Source organism: Branchiostoma belcheri, unplaced genomic scaffold (assembly GCF_001625305.1).
Source record: "Branchiostoma belcheri isolate BF01 breed outbred unplaced genomic scaffold, Haploidv18h27 scaffold92, whole genome shotgun sequence".
Classification (NCBI taxonomy): Eukaryota; Metazoa; Chordata; class Leptocardii; order Amphioxiformes; family Branchiostomatidae; genus Branchiostoma; species Branchiostoma belcheri.
Genome location: NW_017804598.1, coordinates 153,966 through 173,461, shown reverse-complemented (window position 1 = coordinate 173,461; position 19,496 = coordinate 153,966). Strand labels below are relative to the sequence as shown.

Here is a 19,496-nt window from a genome sequence, read left to right as displayed (position 1 = left end):
CGTCCTGGCAGGAAGGAGGGTAAGACTTCTGAGAGTGGTTTCGTGACCACACATCATTTGAGGTGTCCCAAGCATGCTAATGGGAGCAAAGACAGCGGGAGAGTGACCACTCAGGTGATCCTAAAGACCAATTATACAGGCACAACTGCCCTAACCTGCTGGCAACATCAACGCTTTGATGGAAGAAGCTTGCGGATGCATTCCAGTAGTCAATCTGCATGAGAAATGTTTCAAAACCCTGCGTTCTAGGGTTAATGAATGCTTTCTGTCTCCTGATATGCCTTATCAGAGCGCCTGGATTCTACTCTGCATTAAGAAGTCAAGGATGGAAACTGTATCACTGGGAAATCGGTGACCTGGCCAGTCAGATTGTCTGGTGATGGATAGCTGGAGAGATCCTATTGACCTCTACCCCTTGTCTCCCAGAGAATCCATTACAAAAGCCTGTGGGGAAAGTTAGGGTGAAAACCTTGAGTATCTGACAGATGATGGGCCTCCAAGCCATCCAAAACAGTTATTCAATGCATTCAACAGCACCAACTTCCTTTCCGGAGAAAGTAATTGAAATCAATAGAAGTGTTTCTTCCCACCCATAAAGCATGAAGATCCGTCCACGTTTGTCATACTTTGTCTGATACGAACAAATACTATAAATACGACATTCACTTCACCCTTTTGAAGTCCAGTGATTGACAAAGATGGTGTAATTGAGACAAATGTTGTAAAACTGTTGATTCTTGAAAAGTCAAGTCTAAGCAACATGTGTGAACAGAACAGCTTTCCTTTGTCACACTCAAAACAAGGTTGAGACACAAATGAGTGCCAGTCTCTTCATCAAGCAACAATCCAAGCCTTTAAAAAAAGGCTGCCATGTTCAGAAATCCATGCCAGGCCAACTGAAGTTGAGCAAAACCGACAGATAGACAAATGGGACATTGGCCATTTAGTCCTGCATTTCCAGCGACTTTTTCCTTGGAATGGATTCAAAGTGTTGATAGCCTCTGAATACCACAACGCTGTGATTTGTCTCTGCCAAATCTACCGGCGTCACTCCTTCCGAACTGACACCATCTTCGATATAAGCGAGTGTTATCGTCCCCACCATCTTCTCTGTCTAACAGAAAAATTCTCCGGTTATCGAGTCCAGAATTAATACCTCCATAGTTTCTCCCCCCCTCCAAGATGGGATTGTACGATTTTGTTGCAGAAATCAATACCCCGACTGTGAAACAGACTGTAAAATTAAGTCTTAATAGCACAAACGTCTCCTATACCTGTACTTGGAGGTCTTGTTACTTCCTAACTGATTTCCCTCATGGCCTTTATCTTCTGATTTTCGCCATGAATATAAATCCGAGGCCGCCCCGTGATGAATGGCGAGTTTCTTTAAACCGCCGCCTCGGGCCGCGATCCATCAGATACTGTATTTCTGCTGTTCCATGATAGCACTTTACTAACGCTGTCTGATGTATATCCCTGGGTTACATGCATTTGGAATAATATCCCTGGATCTAAGAGCTCACCTTTCACATTTCGACTGGTGGATACTACCTTGTATAGCCCCCCAATAAAAAGCTTTACTTGCAGGTAGACTACAGTGTTCACCTCATACATGATGCATTTCTAAAGAACGGCGGAGCTATCTTGTTACTATGACTTCACCGTCGAGAATGGATGATGGCCTCTGCCTAATGGATTGACACCTCCATTTCATATGGCAATTTCTCATGCATGTGATTATGGACATGATTGCCCAAACTACACGAACTACGGCTAAAAGGCGGACTGAAACGTGCCGAAGCGTCGGTCTTCAGTCTAATGGAAATATCAGACATCCTCCATGCTCCAACAACTGCGTATAAAAGGGTAAAGGCATTTGGAAGGGGGGGAAAGGATTTCCATAGAGTGTAAGATTCCCCATTGCAAGGCAGGTATGTGATTTGGGTGTTAAAGGTCGGGCGGAATTGAGAGTAGGTACTAGAAGCAGGCTCCTGGCTGTGTGTATGTGTGTACATGTACTACCTATAAAGCAGCTCCCCTGTGAGCTTACCACATCTATCCCCGGCCTAAATCCACGCCTTTGAATGTGAGCTGCAAAAGCAATAATCCGGCCATTTCGTCATTGTCAACGGCGGTGGAGCCCCGTTTCATCCGGGAGGTCCCGGTGATGAGATTTTGATTTGACAGGCGCTGCTGTGAATATAAATGCCCGGGCTGCACCGAGCGCCACTGAGATCAAACGCAGGGATTTTATATAACAAGCCAGCCTAAACGATGTCTTTAAGTACTGACCTTTGAAAGGTCGAACTGGAATGAATGCAGAGTTTTGCATGGCACAAGTGGCGACAAGAATCGTTGAATTTTCCATGAGACAATCAGAAGATTTGAACACCAGCAACTGAATCACAGAATCAAAATATTCCCCCATTCTTTTAACCTTCTTCCTGCTGCCTAACACCATAACCAATACAAACTTTGTACCAAACAGCTACCTTAGCAGGCTAAAGCTTACCAGAAAGGCTCTAAAATGCAGCACTGGTGCTTCAATTTACAACATTCATTCCCTAAAAATAATCACGTCACATGAAAATTTTATGGAAAACCTTTTCTTCACCAATCAACTTCAATCAAAGTGAACGTGCAAAGATTTAAGACCTGCCTATAAAATGTATATTGTGAAAGGCTAAAAGACCATATAAAGCTTCCTGGTTTGCCACATGAAAGTGTTTGGATGTGGATATTTCTGGTGCCACTCTAGGTTGCACAGCAGTTGTATGTAAGGCCACACCAAGTAATTTTTATGGATGACGTCCAAGCACGCATGGATTTTGGTGTTCCCAGAAAGAAAAAACAAGAAATTCCGCTTCCTGTAACCATGACCAAAATAGTCACGACAGTGCCGCAAATTGTAATTAACATGAAACCCGTAACGCGAAAGGCTATTAACAGGATCAGAACCAGGACAGGACGACAACTCCTGTTCCACTGATTTATTGCTGTTTTCATGAGGAATAAAAGATCTGTGTCCTGCCTAACATTTGCCGTCCTTTAGTACACAATGTATATTACATATCTAGGCATCTTGTTATTTTTCAGCCCTTCTTGCTTTCTTTTTCGCGCTCTCGCATTAGATTTAGGGTCCGCAGAGGACGTCATCCATACAAATTACTTAGTGTGGCCTAAAGAAACATGAGTGGGTCATACCAAACTTCCTCCCCGTGGTGTTGTTGCCCATCTCACTGATGGAGCCGCCACTACCGCTGCAGCAGGTGGTCATGGTACAGCCTGTCTGGTTAGGGTGGTGGTGGGCCGACGTGTTCGGCCACGACTGGTCCAACCAGTGCTGGTGGTGGTGGTGGTTGCTGTAACATTTCACAGAAATCATTTTGTTACAAGGGCAACACTGTTAGGGTGAAGATTATTATCTAGTTGGTTTAGGCCTAGGAAAAAAATGTTGTTTCCTGTTTCAGTCCTGAAAAGTTGGGTCAGTAGAGTTGGGTCAGTATCTTTTATTTATTTCTTTTTCATTAGACTTTGGCAAACTCTAGTGATCCAACCTATAAAATACAGTTTAACAAAGTAAAACTTGCACAAGAACACTTATATTTTCAACGTCAATGTTGGAAAACCAATTTTACAACGTTTCATCACTCAGGTGTCAGATTATAGAGCTATTGTACAAAAAATCAGCTCAAAATATTAATGTCCCTTGCAGGGGTCCATCAAAAAAAGTTAGGGTCAGCATTTTTTTCTATGGTTGGCTGGGAAGTAGGAAACACAACATTTCTTTTCCTACGCCTTACACAAATGTTTTGGTTATCATAAAAGGTCAATGTATATCCCATGCTGCTGCCTTGTGAAAACAATGTCTGCTGTACTAGTTTAATTTCTGGGTGGAAGACAAGTTTAGTTGAAAATTCAAAGCCCAGTTTTAGCTAGCAACATGATCCTTACCACAATAGACACAGTATACACTACATGAACAAGTATTTTCAATATACTGGCTCCTTCTTTTTTTACTTCTTCCATTACATGCATCACGTAAAGCAAGATTGATAGCTTCCCACATCTCTTTCAACAGTCTGCTGGCTTAAATGTTGGCGGTGCGGAAGGTTTGGCAATATGATGAACAAGTGTGGATTCAAGTTTAAAGTCTTGCCATCCATCATCAAGCATTACATGACTGCATCCTATATAAATCAAAGCAATGAAAGCCAGAGCTGTATTACTTACAATTCAGACTTCACAGCGAGACGACTTAGGGTGTACATTTTAGTATGCAACATCAATGGGGAAAGTGACAACGAAAACTTGTCATTGTCGTGAAACTGTCAACTCACCTGTCAGCTATTGCTGCAGCGTTATCCCTGTCCCTATTCAGATTCACTGTGGAGAGAATGAACATCACACGGTTTATTTCTTCTCCATCAAACTCACTTTTCACTATCCCTAGCTGCTAATGCCACACGCTCCTCTAGTAATGCCTGCACATGCAAGAACTGTAACGGCAACCTTTGATCATGTTGCTACAAGGAAGATACAACCATGCATAAAATGAGGCTCGCATTGGAAAGAAGACCTAAGGAGTTGAGTAAAAGACAGGAAAAGAAAGGCATAAAACGATGATTTACCGTAGCAAGAAGAAAGATGGAGAACTAAAAGGATAATAAATGATACCATGCCATGCTGTTCTCTGCTTCTAGTATAATAATTGTATCCTTACAATGCTCATGGAATATGGCAGATTGTTGAATGAAGACTTTAAAATGCAATGTTTTCTTCTTCTTTAAGCTTGCAATTTTTTGTGTGTGCTAGAGTTACAGATGACAACATGGCACAACGGCTAACTGAGAAACAGCACAGATATATGCAGCAAAAAACGGCAAACGCAAAATCAATGAACAAAAGAGACAGGACCAGATACCTGCTGGGGTGTAAATGAACGAGTGGACTGACAGAGTGGGGGAGAGAGAAAGAGAGAAAAAGAAAAAAAGTAAGTCCAACTGTATCATTTTGCACACTTTCACCTATTGTAGGTATACATATTTTTTTAATAGTTCAAACTTCCATTTTTCTTTGAATGACATAATTGAATTGTACTAATAACACTATTACGCTAGTAATATGAAGAATCTATCTCCTGCAAATTCATTTTCATTCAATGACCAAGGCCCTAACTGTGAACTGTTCATATCTACATGTCTACTGCATGAAATACTACTGGTATTTTCCCGTTTTGCCCTAGGAGTAGGAGTATGTATGAAATGATGACAACTATCATGTTACTGCCTTAGTGATGAGTATTTTCCCAATATGTTGCCATAAATCAAATATAAGGCCCCACCTTAAAGGGGTTTTATACTGCAATTATACTCATACCCTTAATACATAAACATTGTCTTTTGTGTATTCATTTGTTTGCATTATAAAACATGTTGTTTTTTTTTTTGCTTGATGGAATGTAGGGATTATGCAGTATGAAGAACTCTAATCACATGTCGTGTCTGATTTGTCCCCCCTCCCTCTCTCTAACTCAAGACAATCTCTCCGTCTAATGAATGCACTTGGACCTTGCCAGGAGGCTCTTGACAAATCACTTCCATCTCAGTGCATTCTGCAGAGCCATTTAATAGGCAATCTCTTTCAAGATACCATCTTAATTGTGTATGGGACGGTACAACAGCCACTGGCATGTCCGTTAATGTTGTTCTATTCTAATCCCGGGTCTGGCATTCAAGTTTGCAGGGTATATACGTCATGTTCACGTACTAGAGGATACCCCGGTGAGTTGCCAAATCCACTTGGTATTCTGGAAGTTTCGCCGGTAGTAATCACTGGCTATTCCGACTCATTTGTAACTGATGTCTTAGAGGCGAACCCCCGTGACTGCCCGTTAAAGACAGTGCTAGGTAATAGATAGTTGTGTAGCAGTGATAAACTGCTAGGTAAGGAGTGGAAACGACCGTGCAGTTAATGCCACCAACGTACCTGAAGTATAAGTTGTGTAAAGGAAGATGGAGTCCGAAATACCTTTCAACCCAGGGGAGTCGAGAGAACATGCAACTCGTCATCACTACTGGTGGGAAATTTACGGTGGAAAGTTGAAGCCGAGGTATATATATAAATAGAAGGAGTAAACTGGAGTGGGGGGAGAGGGCAAAGCCAGGGTTTTCTGTGCAAAGCTGTGCAAGGCCACGTCATGCACACAGCACACAAGAGGAGTACCCTGTGAGACTGCTAACCTGTATAAGGCTACTCAATCTTCCATCTGCTTCTGTCGGTACCGGTAGTACATACCGTAGCCTGCTAGGGGGAGGCCCAGTCTGGACAACAGGGGCCAAGCCAGGCAGGCCGGGTTGGATGTTAATTAATGCAGATGTGGAAGTGTTTTGTCATCCCTGCCAAGCAAGGTCCATGGTTGGCATTCAGTGGTGTAGTAGTGGTGGTTTTTTGTTAGTCCAGCCATCGAGGCAGGCAGGGACTAAAAGTCTACAGGTTAGCATGCATGCATAGACAGCCACAGGGTACCTACGCAAAGTAGACAAGTAATTCGGCACAGTACCACTGCCGCCGATATCACCACGGAGCGCCGACTTCTTCTTCTTGTGGCGGCGGTACAGCCAGATGCTGAAGATGAGGAGGGCCAGCCAGAAGAAGGCGCCGATGCCGGCGATGAAGGCCGGCGTCTTGACCACGTCACTGATCTGCTGGGCCAGGCTGAGGCTCACCTCGCCTGGGCTAGCCATCAGGTTTGGGTCTGGGGAAACAACAGAAAAACAAATCATTAGTACAAAAACCTCAGGACAGAGGCAAATGGTGGGCTACCATCAAGTCCCAACATCAGAGTGCAAGAGAGAGAGAGAGAGTCCTTTACTGACTTTGTGTAGGGCGTACAGAATTCTATATCTATTTCACGAATAATTTCAGAAAATGAACAAAATAACTGAGAAAATGAGAGGTTATTTCTAAACAACAGGATTTCATATACAGTTATCTTTAAATGCCTAGATTTGATGCTGACAGTAAATATCTAAAACCTGTCTCTTTCTGCATGTGAACCTGCGTCAAAGTAATGTCGCAAGACAGGTAACTCGATTTTGTGACATAAAATGTCATTTTCTGAGTGATTACAAAGCAGCCAGGCTCCAAATCTGATTTAAGGGAGTGACTATCAAGGTTATAAAATCACAACAATACGCGGCGGCGATTGAGGAGGGATATTTACGACGCAGACACTTTGAGGAGACAGGAATCTTGTCGAAGTAATCTGATTTTCATATCTCTTGACATTACGCATGTTATTTGGCGAGGAGAAAGGCCCAGCTGTGCTGTTGACCTTGCAGGATGAATTGATTAAGTCCCCCCAGGCGGAGCTTACATGGCGGCTCTATTAATATTGATCAGTCGCCACCTTTCTGAGCCTTCATTACACCGACACGTCTTCAGCCATCAGGTAGGACGTGATTAGATTAGCCAAGTTCACTCCGGGGTTAACACAAATCCGATACACCTCACACGTTAAACAACTACCTGCTAGCAACTACAGGTTCGAGCTGTGTTCCCTAGGCTTCCAACAAATAGTGCAAAGTGATGACACTACCTGGAGGTGGACTCTTCATATGAGAATATTATCGATTTTTTAAAAAGAAACTGTATAACTGTAATGCACAACAATAGAAAGCTCAATGGTGAAAGGACATAGTCTAGACTAGTATTCAAGAAGCTAAAAAATACCAGGTTGACATACAGACACTGCATAATGTATGAATGGTAATTTTCACGGGAATTAATTTTGTGGTAGAAGGAGAGGAGGTTTTGGCAATGATTTAACTTTCTGATGGAACCAAGGGATATGCATAATCGCAGTGTCAAGATATTGCAGCAGAGGGGTCACCACGAAGAAAAAAATCTATAGTTTCCCGGTGTGTCCACTGTAAATAAAAGTATTCTTCAGAAGTACTGTGGCCAGGCCCTTTGTAACCAGCTAATATCCATGATGCATCACACGACTACAATTCGTGACAAGATTCATCCATCTCCCCGGACTCCAAGTGCAGTTGTGTGCCAGTAATTGGAAATTCCTTCTCGACTGGTCAAAACGAATACTTGCACCTTATCTTTCCATCATCGCTCACTTGTCATTCTCGTGCTGGGCTGTGGCGTGAAATAGGGTCATTTAACTTGGATCCACAAATTTTGTGCCTGACTGGGAGGCTGCCAAGGCGCTTTCACTCCCGAGGAGATTTATCAAACTATTGATCCCCCATTTCAGTCTCGGTCGAAATTTATCATAGGTGGTATTCAATGTCAGCAGCCTGTGTTGAGAGACAGCGGCTTCAAAGGTTTGGCGGTAGAATGGCTGCTGGCACGAGATGTCAGCCCAGATAACGAATGCTGGAGCAATTTTTCAAGTTGAAGACTTGGGAAAACTTTTCTACACGATACTGTATGTGACACTTTTGGTAGCCTGGTATCCATCTTGTTCTAACTCTGTTAGGTTCTTTGCTTCCAGTCTGGCACGAGTTCATGAAGATACGAAAATAACATTTGAATATTCAACTGAACTTTAGGCAAGAGTTCTCATTGGCCCGAGGTCACATGGTCCTCCTAAGGTTGTAGCAATCTGGTTTGAACATGCATTTGAAAGTTAACCTCCCATTGCACTGCTTCTGAGAGATTTTGAATTCTCAAACTAATGCCAGACGTTCTGTAAGGACCTAACATTTCAATGGGACTGGACTAGACTTTTCTACATGAAAGCGATCGTCGGAGCAAACCGTAGCCAGACTAGTCTGGATTCTAGGCTAACAGCTTTGCTGGTAGCTCACCCATCTGGATGTATCTGTGCTCGCTGGAGGGGCCGTAGCCCGGTGCAGTGGTGAAGGCGGCCACCTCAATCCTGTACAGCATGCCCGGGATGAGGTCACGGATCACCACAGAGGTCATGTTGGTGGTCATGTTCTTGTGGAACCTGGTCTCGTTACCCAGGCACCACACCTGGAAGGGACAGAGGAATTCTTATGAAATATTTTCTTTTTGGAACACCGAAAATTATCTGCACCACTCAGAATTTAGAATGTATGGCCCATACTAAAAACTATGAAGTAACCATTGCCTTTATTTCTTTTATACTTAATAGGTGGTGACAGACAATGACACAAAATAAAAATCCACCTACATGTACATATAAACCCAAGTACATGGACCAGTGCAGGTTATATGTACCTCCAAACTTACCTGCACTAACCTGTCAAGGAAGGACAACCTCCCACTATGTGCTTTCTTATCTTTTCTGTATTATAGCATTGTACTGACTTACAATTCCACAGATTCAAGTTAACTCATTTTTCCATACTTGTGCACGACTTCTGCACATGTCTGATTCTAACTCAATCCTTTTCATAAACTTCATGGACCAAAATACAGGCATCTGATTGATGGACACTGCCCAGCATGCAAGGACTCGACTTGCTTCATAAAGTCCCCAACAGAACTGTTCAACTGCTAAACACATGAACTTCACATGACTACATGTATAGCTGAGACTTTTGAACCATCCATCACTTTCAAACATATAATCCACAGCATGTGTGCTGAGCGGAGAAAAGTCTGCCCAAGGTCTTTTCAATCGTCGGCCACCCCAGGTAGTAATAAAGGTTGCTGGTCGTCCCACCTGGTATCCTTTGATGACGCCGTTGGCCTTATCCCTGGGGATGCCTTCCCATTGGATGCGGATGCTGTCCTTGGTTGCCAGGGTTGCCGTAACCCCCTGGGGGGCCGCAGATGGGGCTGCAAGGGGCACAACATCATCTCATTTAAAACCGTGTGCGCAAACCGTGTCATTAAAACCCAGTTAAATGTCACATCTACGAATCATCAGCCAACTAGACTACCCTAAAAAAAGTTCGCAAAAAAAAAAACACATGCTATCGTATGGCCTTCCGGTACAAAGTGCACTACGGGGTTCCTAGATATGCCATTCCTCTGGCATATGCCTTTGAACCCCCTCCATGTCCGTCATACTTCAAAGCGATTATTATAGCTGGAATATGACGTATGTAGGTCAGTACATTGCACCGGTTGCGGGTACATACACTCGGTGTGGTATGATTTGCGGTACAGCCATCTACACTGATAGCTGGTAACCACAATTACTGCAACAGAAGATTGCCTGATATCAACAGAGGGCTGCCGGGGTGGCCAATTAAGTGTCTAATACCGCGCATTCCCATCCCGGCTAATTGCTTTGGGCGACATGGAAGGGTGCCATGGCCACATCCAATTTTCTCCCAGCAACCGATACTCGATGGATTAGACCCAAATTTGTCCGAATGAATGGTGTATGCTGGGTTGATCTGTGCCGGTCTGTGATGTGGTGGAGAAACGTGCCCTTGTCGACTGATTGGACATGATGAAGGGCTGATGAGAGATAGTTACGGATGATGGGTAGTGAACTTGCCATCATGTAGTCAGATTTTTAAAAATTACCGGCTGCTCCAAGGGCAAAATTCACAGTATATAACTATTGGGAGGTAACATACGAGATCAGACTAACAAAATGTTCAATTCTTCAAACCACCATACATTGTACATCATGTGATCGTCGTATGATTGCAACTGAGGGTATTCTTGGGATAGTCGTACAATATTCAATTTCTTGTTACTGAAAAGACCGTATTATCTTGACAGTTCTGTCACAGCCTGATTTGTCTCGTAGTCCCTTAATTGAAAGCCCAGATTTTCCACCCACCATCCTCCAGTGTTTTGGAAGTGACGGGGCTGCTGGGCGGACCCTGGTGTCTCTCGTTGAAGAAAGGCTGGATCATGATGTCGTAGGAGGTGAACTTGGCCAGCCCGTTGACGACGGCGGTGCTGGCGCGCTTGTCCGTCACCGTCTCCGTGGAGTAGGGGGCGTTGCTGTAGCTGGGGCGGTACATGATGTGGAAGCCCTGCAGATACCGCTCCAGTCCCTTGAAGTTTCTCACCTTGTGAGAAGGGGACAAGAGAATGAACTCTTTTAGTTTACTCATAATTAAAGCAACATGTAGATGTGTGTTGCATGTAAAGGATAATGTTCTCCCTGCTACCTAACTCTGTAACCAGTACAAATTCTAAGCACATGGCTTTCTTAGCAATACTTCTTGAACTGGTGCTGCATAATTATGATGTACTTCAGACAAAGAAAAAAAACTACATGCATGCCTATTTTGAACTTGAAACGGATGTATTAAGAGGAGACACTGCATTACAACATCATAGACTGAAGTTCTCTTAAAGGAAGATTGGGAAAGAAAACCCTTCCTATCAATCATGATCGTAACAGTGAGAACTACATGTACATGTACGTGTACAGTATTTAAAGTCATAATCAATTTGTCATCTTGCATCAAAACATAGGAAACATGTGAACAAATTGGCTAGCTCTGTTATCCTTCACAAATGCACTTCAAAGAGAAACATACAATTAGTCAGTTCAGAAGTGACAGCAAAAGTTTACCATAGCAAAGCGAGGCATTCGCAGGGTCACGACACTACATTCAGCTAACATTTGATGTCAAAACCCCCTTCCCTGTGATCGGTACCATTCACTGTCATGTTCCCGTGTATCTGTAAGGGTTACCAGGCTCAAGTGCAAGGGTAACTGGATTTCCTCTGTAGCGCAGGTGGTTGACATTAGGCTGGCAGTTGGACAAGTGGGCTAACAGCCTGTCCTTACCCACACCTTTATGTAAACCGTGCTACAGGAAAGGCCCTGCACACGCATATGTCGAATGTCTGCTTGACAGGACTACATGGTTTGAGGTAAGAAACAACTGGTACGATCTGTGACTTGGTATAGTGGCGACACTGCTAGCATACTGGCTGCGTTACTTTAAACGTACACAAGAAAACGACAATCTAGACCCGTTCGGATTAACCCCCTCTATCCAGCCTAAATCCCTTTCAAACAAACCAACGCCGTGCACTTAAGTTTAACGTATCTCACAGTTGACATCTTGACTTAGACAGTGTCTTTACAGACAGATATCAGGAATTAGAACATTAAATCTTAGTACAACAGCTTAGAGGAAGATGTTTTTTGGGATAGTGCCTTGTCTTACCTGCCAGTTGACCTGGATTTCGGTGGAACTGATGGCAACTGGCTGTCTCATCTCGATCTGAACCGAACGTAGCTTTTGTTCCACAAGTTGCTGATCTTCTGGACTCAGGGTGGGGATGGCTGAGTCTCCTAGATGAAAAATAAATATTGTATGATTTATAAATATGGTAACAGCATAGGAGATATAATTTGCAGTTCAAATGATAGTTTTCTGAAATACATCCTAAACTAAGATGTTTCGAGAGACAGGTGTTTGAAGCCAATGAAGTCTGTTAACTCTCAGCTGTTGTCTAGTGAAAATAAACACAGAAATCAAGGAAAACATTCCAGTTTCCCCACTTCCTGTATGGTTTGTACAACATGTTCTTTGATGAGGTGACCCCAGTTGTGCAGAGATGCGTATCACGTACATCCTAACCCTGTATTTCCTATCACAGCTGACGTTTTTGGGGGAGGATCGCATCTGTGAATCATCCGGTAATTTCCCGCAGAAGCCATTTTTCAATGCGGCAACTATTACAGGGCGACTCATGACCTGAATCACCCCTGCTGAAGCCGGAACTTACATGGTGCATGTTCATCAACTTTACACATCGATTCAAACTTCTGCAAGATCAATATAACGTCTGAGACTTCAAGTCATAAATTTTCCTATTCAATCAACAGCATAAGATGAAAACTACACCTTCAATGTTTGCCGATTATCATGTCGTTGTATTATAATCTACTCAAAATGCTGCAAAGTTTTAACAAAATTTGTAGTGTTTTCAACTACACACACACACTTTGAATGCCTGATGAGTGAATCAATGTCTGGAAATGGCCTACACCATTACAGGCTGTCTCTGGAAACAGGTGCCTGGTCTTCAGGGTACTCCCAGCCCAGATGTGACCACTCTCCTAATACCCAACAACTAAATTGGCTATTCCCGGATCCATCTACGACCTGATCAATATTTCTTCACAAAAACGACCGAAAGGAAAGCATTGCGGACTCCTGGTAGTCTTAATTACAGGTAACTTTTGACTGTAATGACGAAGGATTGTTCCTAAAAGGACAATCTATGGTTAATGATTTTCAACACAGTCTGTCCTGTCTGTCCTGATAGGACATTTTCATCAGTCTGAAGTAGAGCGGACGCACCATTATCTAGTTTAGCCACATCCACCGGAGAGTCTGATAGCTCAATACTTTGAAAAAGATAGGGGCTAAAGGGTCGCTCCAATCAATATGCCTTCAGGGATGATCCTTTTGAAAGGTAGCCAAAGGTCATCACAGGACTTGAGTGGGAAATTACCCTCCGATAGAAACACTTCCATAAAGTGAGGACAACTTTGTCTTCATTATAGAACCCAAGTTTCAGAAAACTTTGACTACACATCTATCAGTGTGAGCATGTGACCCAAAGATATATTTCTGTAATATCACATTGTTTCAAGCAAAGACACTGACAGCACTAAACTTGTAGCAACCAAGACCTTTGATATAGCATACAAAACTTTGGAAGAATGCCCTTTAAAAATAAATCTGCTATAAAGAATCCTTACAACATCGCTCCTCGATTGCAAGTATGGACTATGATTTTCATTTTATTTTGATACATTATTTTGTACTGGTCTTGTCTTGGACATAATGTTGCATTGTCTGTGTATGTATTTACCCAGGGCCACTGAAAAGGCAGCGCCCAGTCACAAAGAGTACCACCTTAGCTAAAGAACACAGAAACAGATAATAAATAAATGAACAAACAAACCTTTCGTTCTGATGGCATCACTGACAGGGCTGGGTAGGCTGAGGCCCTGGCCGTTCTGTGCACGAATCAGGAACATGTAGGACGTAGCAGTCCGCAGGTTCCTGACCACGTAGGTAGTACTACGGACATCTGAAGCAACAGTCACCCAGCCAGTCCCCAGGTCATGGCTGTATGGGCACATATAGCAGTTCAGTGGTGTATAAGGTGTTCAAAAGTCATTATGTAGAAAATATAATGCAAATCTTGTAGAATATATTGTTAGCAAACTTTGTTAATTGTTATTGGGTGGGATAGCTTCTCTTTCTCTTTGCAGCCAAGGGCTGAATTGTGAGCTTATAATTGGTGGGGCTGAATCACAAGGGTCTGGAGCAGCTGCCATTCAGTGCTAACTCAGATAACCTCAATACGACATCAAAGTACCTCTTTTCCATAAGTATGGTGGGTTCTTTAATGTGCACAAGGCCTGTAAAAGGCCTCCTCAAAATAATAGACAACTTTTCTCCTCACCTAAAGTACTCCACAGTGTATGACCTGACTTCAGAAGCTCCACTTTTGGCGCTGGGTCTCCAGGTCAGGCGCAGGCTAGACTTGGTGATGTTACTGATGGCTGGTTTGTACGGAGGGCCGGGCAAGTCCGACGACTCCGGCTGCATTCTGGGAGGGAATACCTGCGAAGGGTCTGTAGGTTCTGCAGAGAGAACAAGAAATCAGAGATTTCAAACTTCCAGAAAGTAGATATTCTAGATTGTGTTAATAAATTACATCACAAAATTCTAATAGCACAAGCACAGCGGTTGAGAACCCCCTGTCAATCAAGACGTGAAATTGAATTTCTACCTACTCAATTTGGAACCCAAACATACAAACCTAGCACAAATAAGCACCACCCAAAACAATACTTTCATGTGTAAAAAAACCATAAACACTTGAACCTATACTACAATTACACATTTACAGGGACCAAAATCAGGCATTAACTTGTGACAAAACTTTATCAAGTTGAGCTATACTTGTCAAAATAAGTACACTTTCCAAACAGTTTGTCAGCAGTATAAATAGATAAATAGGAGAGGGTCTTTAATTACGAAAAGCTCATGGCTGTCACCTTTCTGCCAACAGCTAAACAACCTCCACATTGTCTTGAGAGTGTGGGCCAGCATCTTAATAGACATGTTGTAACTACTGTTTGTTCCACTGCTAAGCAAACCTTAAGGCTTGTTATGGCAGTTCAAATAAACTGAACTCTCCCATCTGGTGGGTTTTTACAACTCAGACACACACACGCATAAAATATCCTGTCAGTGGATACTCTTAAAAACTTTTATCGTGTGAGAATCTACTTGATAAGAAAGGAGCTTAACAGGAAGATTCAGGTTCTAGTTGGCAGATATCGTTCTAGTTGTCAGGATGGCCACACTATCAGTGTGGTTTATTTACCATGGACGTTGAGAGATGCAGTCCATGTGGTCTCCCCGCTCTCGCTGGAAGCAATACAGGTGTACATGCCCGAGTCACCGATCTGAAAGAAATTGTAAAGCAAGGATTGAATGTACTGCAAGAGACACTGACCTTGGCAATGAGTATTCAGTGCTTGCATCACCCAATAATGACTGCAATTTTTTCTGACTTTGAGTTTGATATGCATTAAACTGTTATGAAGTTTTGATTAACCTAATTCTTTTTTTGGTTATTCATAACCTTGATCCTTTGAAATATAAAAAAATGATGAAATCCAACTTAATATTATTGTAAACTGTGAACTCTGAAATATCTATGTTAATTTTGTTTTCACAGTTTTCATTACGAACCCTCCCACAAAAATACATTCTACATTCTGAGCTTCCCCCTTCTCCTTGCTGCAACAATTCATTTCCCCCTGTGTTTTTTTTTTAATATAAAAAATCCAGCACTTACTCGGACGTCAGATATCTGGAGAGTGCCCCTGTCCAGTAGCATGATGCGGTGGTCAGTGGCCAGGATGGGGTTGGAGTCCTTCAGCCACCTGATGCTGGGAGCGGGGTTGCCAGAAGCCTGGCAGGGCAGCATGGCCAGCTCGCCGATGTTCAGGGTCATGTTGGTGGGGCCTTGTCTGATGATGGGTGGTGGTCTATCTGACAGAACTGTGACCAAGAAATCGACAGTGTTTATAAAGCTTTATAAGATTTGATCACTGTAATACGTGGGGTGTACAGAATGGCCTTCCATTTCGCTCAATTTCATTCCATTCTGCACTATTTCACACTTTCTGTACACCATAACATAATATTCTTGGAACTTGATGTTTGAGCTTTTATCGTATTTTGCTGACAAAATTGCCGACTTTTTTACGTACGCAAAAACCATTAGTGTAAGTGCGTTTACATGTGCTTTTTTACATTGGTTTATATTTCAGTGGAAAAAGTGAGGAAAAAAGGAGGTTTTCGCTGTGTTTAAAGTTCATGGTTGAAGAAATACTGTAGTACAATATAAATGCAGTGCACTACAGTATTGTGTACTTTGCATTATCTTATTAAGAGAGCACCACAACAACTGCAATAATAAAACCACTTTGAAAGTAAATGCATTTACGGTATTATATAATGGATGGATGAAAACAAATGCATCTCTTACCTGCGACTTTGAGGTAGGCTCTCTCAGTCTCGCTGCCCGCTACGCTGAGGGCGGAACACACGTACCAGCCCTCGTCAGCCTTCTGTACCCCGGAGATGATCAGTTCACCGTTACTGGTCACCTTGAAACGCCCGTGGTTCTGGTTGGGAAACATCAGCACCTGCACACAGGACACAAGAAACAGAGATGTAGGACATCTATCTCTATCATAATGACCAGACACATTTTTGTACAATTTACAATTGAAAGTTTATTGCAAATACATGCCCAAGGGCTATAGCAGGTACAAACAACATGAATGAAAAAGAAAATACAAGGATATAAAAGACTACGTCTAATGTCACATTTCTACAACATGTGATTGTGGTACTTTAGTACTAGTTTTGCTGGGTTTGACTTCTTCTTTTGAGGCATTGGAAGATGAATTTACCCACTTCTATAATATGTGGGTTCTTTGATTTTAGTAGTAAAATTGTTTTATCGTGGTGGGGAATACACACAATGTAGTGGGAAAGTATGGGAGCATTTTGGACACACAATGTACTGGTAAAATACAAGTCTTGGTCATCACTGAAAACACAGGGTGAGTTTGATTCAAAAAATTTTTGGAAAGAACTCTAATATCTGATGCACACATTAAATATACATTTCTGAAACAGTATGGCACAACATTTAGCATCTAACTTCTTCTAAGTAACATAACTGTTATAAGAAATGCAGAATTTCAGTTACTAACTCTTTCTGGGAAAACTGACTGGAAGACAGACTACAAATGGTACTAAATATGGCAACCATGTAGGAGATACTGCAGGCAAAGCCACCCAACATCAATGGTTCAATTGTTATTGTCAACAGTCTCATGAATGGAGTCAATGATTTGTGGGGGATCCTAGTATCTCTACCACCCAGATGTTTTGGTCAGAGTTCCATTCAACACCTGGCCAGTCAATCTGCCATGTTCAGTAGGGGAGTACAGATGTGATGTGCCATCAATCACACACAGAATGGTGCCCTTCTCTTCCAGGGGTCGCTTGTTCCTGACCCTTTGGTTTGTACACATGCTGGAATAAATCTTCTAGGTTTACATCCCTCTCCTTCCTCTGGGGGGAGGGGGGTTAATTCAAAAATTCTGTGTGGCCAGACATAAAGTTTTTTATAAGGGGTTAGATGTAACCCTGATGTCAAGAAAGGTCTTGATGCCACAGGAAAGGCCCTTGAGGTATGGAAGACCTTGATGTATAATGTTTCAGCACATTGAACACAGTATCCTGTAACCTATCTCCTTCAGAAGCTTCCTGTATACCATTATCAGTGTTATCATCCATCCTGTCCATGCTAAGCTTCCATACTCTATGGAGTAGTCTTCAAAAAAACTTTTCAATACCAGGTGATGCCTGTCTGTCATTAACAGTAAATCGCCTAGTCAAAATACAGTATATTCTGAGAGGAAAGGAAGTCTTGCTTGGGGGAGGGGGCAGTTTCTTTCCACCACATCCTTTTCTCCCCCTAAACCTAGACAGTCTGCTTCTCATTTGCATCCAAGACCATGGCTCCATAAAATAGATAAATGATCCTTTATTAAGATCATTCTCCCCAATTTCCCAGCCTTAATGAACTAGTTAGGATGTAGCAGTGGTGTCCTGTGTATCCTCATCAGTGGAGTATTTGTTTACCCATGTAATGAGTCTGCTGTGGGGAATTGATGGACATTTCCCTAGTAATTTGGACATCCATCATTTTCCAGCTGGTGCCACAGGAAAGGGAGGAATTTGCTGGTCAAGAGTGGGGTCAAAATCTGGTACCTTCTTCAAGCAGATATTAGAATACTGTATGACTCTTCAACTTTTAACAGTTTTGACTCTTTAGATTCTAGGTCAACTCTTGACCTACTAACATTTTAAACTCTACATTTTTTGACCTTCTAACATTCTCAACTCTACAATTTTCGACCTCCTAAGGGACCCTACGGTATTTACCGGGGGGGGAGGGCCGGTGCGTACGGGGGGAGGGCCAAGGAAAAATAAGAGAAGGCGGGGGGAGGGCCAAGGAAAACTTTTTATCACAATTCTTATACCTTTTCAATGCTTTGAGAAGTAGGAAAGTACACGCTATATGTCCTTGGCAGCCGGTCACGGAACCGAAAATGCGTGTGCGCCTTCGCCCGAAATTGGTCGCCCCCGAGTATGATTGGTTTCTTCCATATCTCCCGTAACTCTGTTCGCCAAAATGGCGTCGTCGGAAAAAGATGTCGGTACAAATCCCCGACATTTTCATTCAGCCAAAAACGCAGCAACCTTCGTGAGCGTAGCAAAGTGCACCAGAGGATACGTGTGTCTTTGCAGAACCTTGATGCGAGTGACACGTTGGACAAGTTGCATGAACGAGTGGACAGCACGACGTCAGATTTTGTCGAGCGAAAATACTCCGACCTGGCTTCTGTGCGTTCCCCGCGATCGGAAAATGATTTAACTGATCCGGTCTATAAAGAGGCGGCATTTCTTTTTGTATTTGGTTCTTTTTTTTCGCTAACTTAGATGCATCGCGAACTCTTTATTTGCCCCGTTCCGTGAAATTTAGTCGTCCAAAACATAGATGCATTTTCAATATTCTATTTTCTCAGTCGTAAAATGTACCGACAGGCACATGAATGTACTGAAAACATCAGTATTACTTCGTTGCTTATTTGCTCAGAAATGACTCTAAAACACACCAGAGAGACTCTCGTGCTCTCCCCCCGCGCAGCGCTGACGCGCAGCGCTTACGTGGCCATTCCGCCAGGTATTTTAAAAGCCAATCCCCGTCCGCGCAAATTTGCCCCATTTCCTTGGCCCGGCGGGCACGCTCAAGAGCCGGGAGCTTCCCACGGAATATTTCACTTCGTCGCGTGCCGCACTTAAATATCATATCAAACTATTAATAAATTATTATTGATTGTTGATAGTATTAATTAGGATGTAGTTTCAGGGGCATTTGTAATGTTTCAGAAAGGGGGGGAGGGCCAAGGAAAGTTTTCTTATAGCGGGGGGAGGGCC

At 42.8% G+C, this 19,496-nt stretch overlaps 1 protein-coding gene across 14 annotated transcripts in view; it reads right to left on the bottom strand.

Moving 5' to 3' along the window:
- LOC109488168 (roundabout homolog 1-like) overlaps positions 1 to 19,496 on the bottom strand; it is an 84,488-nt gene that overhangs the window by 11,610 nt on the left and 53,382 nt on the right. For 13 of the 14 annotated variants that reach the window (XM_019792327.1, XM_019792335.1, XM_019792333.1 and 10 more), the window contains 12 exons: positions 16,465 to 16,624; positions 15,769 to 15,974; positions 15,292 to 15,373; positions 14,362 to 14,542; positions 13,855 to 14,021; positions 12,102 to 12,229; positions 10,751 to 10,985; positions 9,674 to 9,789; positions 8,829 to 8,997; positions 6,533 to 6,757; positions 4,341 to 4,386; positions 3,205 to 3,362 (listed from right to left, as the gene is read on the bottom strand). In XM_019792327.1, coding sequence (XP_019647886.1) covers positions 3,205 to 3,362; positions 4,341 to 4,386; positions 6,533 to 6,757; positions 8,829 to 8,997; positions 9,674 to 9,789; positions 10,751 to 10,985; positions 12,102 to 12,229; positions 13,855 to 14,021; positions 14,362 to 14,542; positions 15,292 to 15,373; positions 15,769 to 15,974; positions 16,465 to 16,624 — 1,873 coding nt within the window. The remainder of the gene's footprint in view (positions 1 to 3,204; positions 3,363 to 4,340; positions 4,387 to 6,532; positions 6,758 to 8,828; positions 8,998 to 9,673; positions 9,790 to 10,750; positions 10,986 to 12,101; positions 12,230 to 13,854; positions 14,022 to 14,361; positions 14,543 to 15,291; positions 15,374 to 15,768; positions 15,975 to 16,464; positions 16,625 to 19,496) is intronic. The other variant, XM_019792334.1, reaches the window with a different exon arrangement.